The sequence below is a fragment of the Gossypium raimondii genome, chromosome 11, assembly GCF_025698545.1.
Source record: "Gossypium raimondii isolate GPD5lz chromosome 11, ASM2569854v1, whole genome shotgun sequence".
In the NCBI taxonomy this organism is placed as follows: domain Eukaryota; kingdom Viridiplantae; phylum Streptophyta; class Magnoliopsida; order Malvales; family Malvaceae; genus Gossypium; species Gossypium raimondii.
In genome coordinates this window covers 16,962,378-16,967,590 of record NC_068575.1, presented here as the reverse complement: position 1 = coordinate 16,967,590, position 5,213 = coordinate 16,962,378, and the positions used below count along the sequence as shown (strand labels likewise).

The following is a 5,213-nucleotide window of genomic DNA, read 5'->3' as shown; positions in this document are numbered from 1 at the left end:
GTTACTAAGATGTTTTTGTTTTCCAGGTTGTCTCTTGTCTACCCATAGATTCAGTAGCAGTTTGAAAGGTTGACCTATTCAGGAATCTTTGAACCTATGATTATTTTTAACTCCCCGAAGCATTTCGTTGCTTACTACGCTCTTCCTCATCTCTGGGTGCCTAGGTATCTACCGTAAGCCTTTCCTCATTTGAACCTCGCCCTTAACTTTAATTTAATTTAAGGCTATGCCATCCTAAGGTGCTGCTAAATAAAATGGAATGATCTTATCAATGTCCATGAATGATAAATCATACATCAAACTAACCGCTGAATTGAAAAAATTGGGTATTATCATATAGCTTTGTTTCAGCTAAGTTCATGAGTTGGAGATAAGCAAACTCAAACCACTAACATCCGCCACAGGTTAAACCACCGCCTCTTATGCCCTCGACTGATTCTACAATAGAGGCCAATAATAGACAATAACTCCCCCAAAACACAACTTACAACTTTTATCGTACTGTGCTCTCCAAAGAGAAAATCTTCTCAAAATCTCAAAAGGTGTTGAGTTGGAATCCTATTCTAACTAATGATTCTTGTTGTTCTGGAGGATCTTGCTACAGAAAAACCAGGAACGACGGAGAGCTTTCCCCCTTTGATTCTTTGGTATTAAGGATGCTGGTTTGAAAAATGAATGATTGCCCTTCTTCAACCCTTACTATCCAACCTGAGAGTAGACAGCTAATGCATTCCACTTATTGAACAGGGTTGTTCTATGGTAGGTCCGCAACCTCTAGATAGCAAAGGCATTCTTGGGGTGATCTCGTAGTTCCTACGGAGTGGAGACGATGGGGTTGGTTTATGGATTTTCCTTTCTTTTGCCACATTTCATTCAAAGGATTGAAAGGAGATAGTGCATCAAGTTGTTCACAAAACCTAGGAGAGTCACCGACTCCAGCTACCGTCCATGTAGATTCCATACTAGATCTAACCAACGACCCATCCTACCTCTTCTACGTTCTTGACAACTAATTTTTGTCTCAGTAAAGTCTTTCAGTGGCATGTTTTGGTCCACTTCCCCATTACTTAGAAAAGGTGAGCCACCGGTTCAGGTACAAGATACTATCATTACTGCCTGGACAATTCGACACGCAACTTCTAATCGCAACGACCCAATTGAAAAAGTAAAGCTCTACCAATTGAGCTATATCCTTTAAGCCAAATGGAGCATGCATGAAGGAGTCAGATGCTTCTTCTATTCTTTTCCTTGGCGCAACTGGGCCATCTTGGACTTGAACTAGAGACCTCGCCGTGAAGTAAATCACGCACCTACGATCCAACCAATTGAGAGAGAATCAATAGATTCCTTTTCGGGTGTGATTCATCCTTCCTAAATGCAGCATACAACTCTCCATTTTACTGTGCTCTCCAGGTGTGCTTGTTCCCCCTTTTTTCCTTACCATGGCAAGTATTTGTGAAATCAGGAATAACTTTGATGAGAAGAAAAAATATAGGGTTAAAAGACCCTATTGGCCTAACCCTAAACACTATAAGATCTTTTTTCAAACTTGCTCCCATTCTGAGTCAAGAGATAGATAACTAGACACATCCCATTGCACTGATAGAGGGCGTTCATAGTGACTGAGGGGGTCGAAGACCAAGAAGTGAATTATTTATCAGCCAAGCATTATTCTTACAGCTAGATCCAATCTTTTGGTCCCTACGGAAAGGAAAAATAATTTCACGTTCTTCCTTTCAGGAAAGGAGGATTAGGAAAATCATATTGATTGCAGCTTTCTCCGGACCTCTGGGAAAAGCATAAAAAAATGCTCGAATGTTACGATCCCTCCGTCACCTGAGAATGAAAGGGGCGATCTCGTAGTTCTTCGTCTGTGAAGATACGTTGTTAGGTGCTCTATTTTATTTTCCTATTGAGGTCAAACCTAAACCTATGCTTGAGATATAGCTGTCCATACACTTGATAAGGGATGTATGGATTATCGAGAAGAGAGGAGCCGTGGTGGTCGATCCCACGAGTGAATAGAAATTTGGATCTCACCTGAATCTCCCCATCTATCCTCCTGAGGAGAAGTTTGGTTTCAAAACTCAGTTCGAACAGGAGAAGTACGCCATGCTAATGTGCCTTGGATGATCCACATCTCATGGTTAAGCACTGATGAGCACATTAAACTATCCATGTGGCTGAGAGCCCTTACAGCCCAGGCACAACAACGCAATTATCAAAGGCACGCTCTACCACTGAGCTAATAGCCCATCGTGTGAGCCTCATCTTGGGGTGGGCTAATTTACCCATTTTTAAGTAGTGGGGAGAAAATGCAATCTGACTCAAACAACAAAAACCTCCATAATATTTTTATCCAATTAATCTCATATTTTGCATATTTTTAGGATAGTGATCTAAATTATATTTTTATCATAATGATTTAAATTTTATACCACTGTGTATTTTTATTTTGTTTAACATATGATTTCTTTAAGTTTTCATGTTATTTTTATGTCCTGTCATTTTTTATTTTTTCATATTTTTTATTAATTCATTCCATATTTTGCTTAATTATTTTGTTATAATAATTCAATTTTCACATTAAATTAATGTACTTAAAAATCGAATCATTGCATTTATGATTAATATCAGCATTACACTGAAAATTTTCGTAAAATTTCTTCAAGCATACGGGCATATTCTAGTAACATATTGTAATCATCTCCAAAATCCATAGATGACCAAAATAAATTTAAACCAAGAAATAAGCAAATTGTCTCATATTAATTCGGCAATACCGTCCTTGAATACAAGGTTTATTTTTCCATTAAGAAAACAATAAAACAGTATAGTTTTTAACTTTAATCTTGTACTCTTTTGAACCCAACAAGTAGCTTTTAACACTATAAATACTTACTACAACCTATGGTTTTCCTCAAGTCTTCCATACCCAGAAAATAAAAAACATTAGAGCAACAAATTAGATTCTATTTTTTGAGCTGAATTAAATCAAATGGCTGTTCATCGTTCATTAGTTATTTTTGCAATTGTTGCTTTCATGGCTCCGACAATCTCATTGGCTATGGATTATGTCGTGGGTGATGATAATGGGTGGAAGTTAGAAGTTAATTATACAGATTGGGCTAAAGACAAGCAGTTCTATGTTGGAGACACTCTTCGTAAGTTTATCCATTCTTACCCTTCTTTTTAATTAGTAATAAAATTTATGTTGTGTTTATTATGTATGCTTTGAAAGAAAGTTAGGGTTAGGGTTTCACGTATTATGTTGTAACTATACCTAACAACTTAAACCCAAGAGTGGATTGTAATCCTAAATCAACTTTCGAGACTATAAATTTACTTGTGGATCAAATACTCAAGTTAATTTTTTTTTATTTGGGGCTGTAGTTTTCAAGTACAACAATGCTAGTCACAACGTTTACAAAGTGACCGGAGATGACTTCAACAGCTGCAATGTTCCATCGAACAATAGTTTGGGCTTATTCACAGGAAACGACAAAATTAACTTGGCAGCCGCCGGCAAAAAATGGTACATTTGTGGTTTTACTGGCCATTGTAATCAAGGGATGAAGCTTAAGATCACGGTGCTAGACGGTGCTGCCCCAGCTCCTCCTCCTAACGCTGCTTCAACATTACTTGCCAAAGCGACCAATTTCCAGATAATGTTAGGGATGACTTTATCCATCGCGGCTGCATTGATCATGGTCTAGTGAAGCTTTTATTCCTGGCGTGAAGTTTGAAGGCTTAGCATTTTAATGAATAAAACAGTGATATTGGATTGAATTTGTTACTTGCGATTGTTTTCGTTTTTCTTCTATATTCATTATTAAATAAATTTTAAAAGAAAATTTCCTTCACGTATGTTACAAGTGTGACAAAATCTAGCATATATTATTTTTTATTAGTTTTCAATTATTTATAATATTATGTTCATATCATGTCTCAATTCATCTCATATTTAGAATAGTTTCGTTAGTAATAAAATTTAAATAAAAATATTTACGCTTGTATTGAGTTCATACTATGTCTCAATTAATCGGTAAAAATATCATGGAGGCCCTTGTATTAGGAGCGGGATTGCATTGCCTCTTTACTCACAACATGTGCAATTAGCCCCTATACATTAGAAAAAAAATACAAATTGATCCTTCTAGTTAAAATTTTATCCATTTGTGTTGTTAAGTGATTATTTGGGTTTTTTCACAAAAAAAAAAAATAAGTGATATGGAATTAAAAGAATGAGTAAAATTAGGTCAAAGTATCATGGAGGCCATGAACTAAGAGAATCGCATTTTGCCCCCCTCTACTCAAAAAATGAGCAAAGTAGTCCTTTCATGTTAGATCAAAAGAGCAAGTTGGTCCTTCTATTAAAGTATCAATCCATTTATACTATTAAATGATGACATGGTCGACAGAGCAACCAAACAACGACGTATGTACCTCATGCTAATTTGGCATTTTGACGCATCATTAAATATTTTTAAATTTTTAAATTTTTAAAAATTATTTAAAAATATAATAATTTACTATAATTTTTTATATTTGTAACCTCCCTAACCCCGTTTAGACGTTGGACACGAATTTAGGAGATAACATTAGCCACCAAAGTGGCCCGATAATTTATCAGAGTTGTGAAAATAATTAATTAAAACATTTGTTTATTTTAGAAGGAAGTTTAGTCTCTTTTCAGAAAAACACAGGAGTTTAAAAAAATTGATTAAGTTTAACATCTTCATTATAACGGTGTTTACTATTGAAAACTTAGTTGAAAATCCGAATTACTTTCATAACAATACATGTTTACAATTTAGCAAATGAAAAAGTGATATTAACATAACTTAAAGAAAAACCATGTTTCATGCATAATTAAATAAAAATTCATATTCTAATAGCCTAAATGATTTAAATGTCAAGTATGCCCAATTAAAAACCGTAAACTAACTCCCATGCCACAATAATAATATAGTTTCAAATAACCGTAATTATAAAATAATCAGTCTAAAATACTTTAATATAGAAATAAATACTCTAAGACCTACGAAAGCTCAATGTAACGTCCCAAAATTTATGTCTTTGATTTATTAGACTCTTGACAAATAATTGGTTATGGTGTGTTGGTTAACTATGTTGGGTTGTTTGTTGTGGTCTTTGGTTTGAGTCTTGGTATGAGCAAGTGGATTTGTTTTATAAATATAAAGTTAGTAATG

The 5,213-nt window shown here is 34.9% G+C and overlaps 1 protein-coding gene across 1 annotated transcript; it reads left to right on the top strand.

Moving 5' to 3' along the window:
* Nucleotides 1-2,998: 2,998 nt before the first annotated feature.
* Nucleotides 2,999-3,716, top strand: LOC105801189 (blue copper protein 1a). The gene is made up of 2 exons (XM_012632523.1): nucleotides 2,999-3,164; nucleotides 3,394-3,716. The coding sequence occupies exons 1-2, from the start codon at nucleotides 2,999-3,001 to the stop codon at nucleotides 3,714-3,716; spliced, it is 489 nt and encodes a 162-aa protein (XP_012487977.1).
* The last annotated feature ends 1,497 nt before the right edge of the window (nucleotides 3,717-5,213 follow it).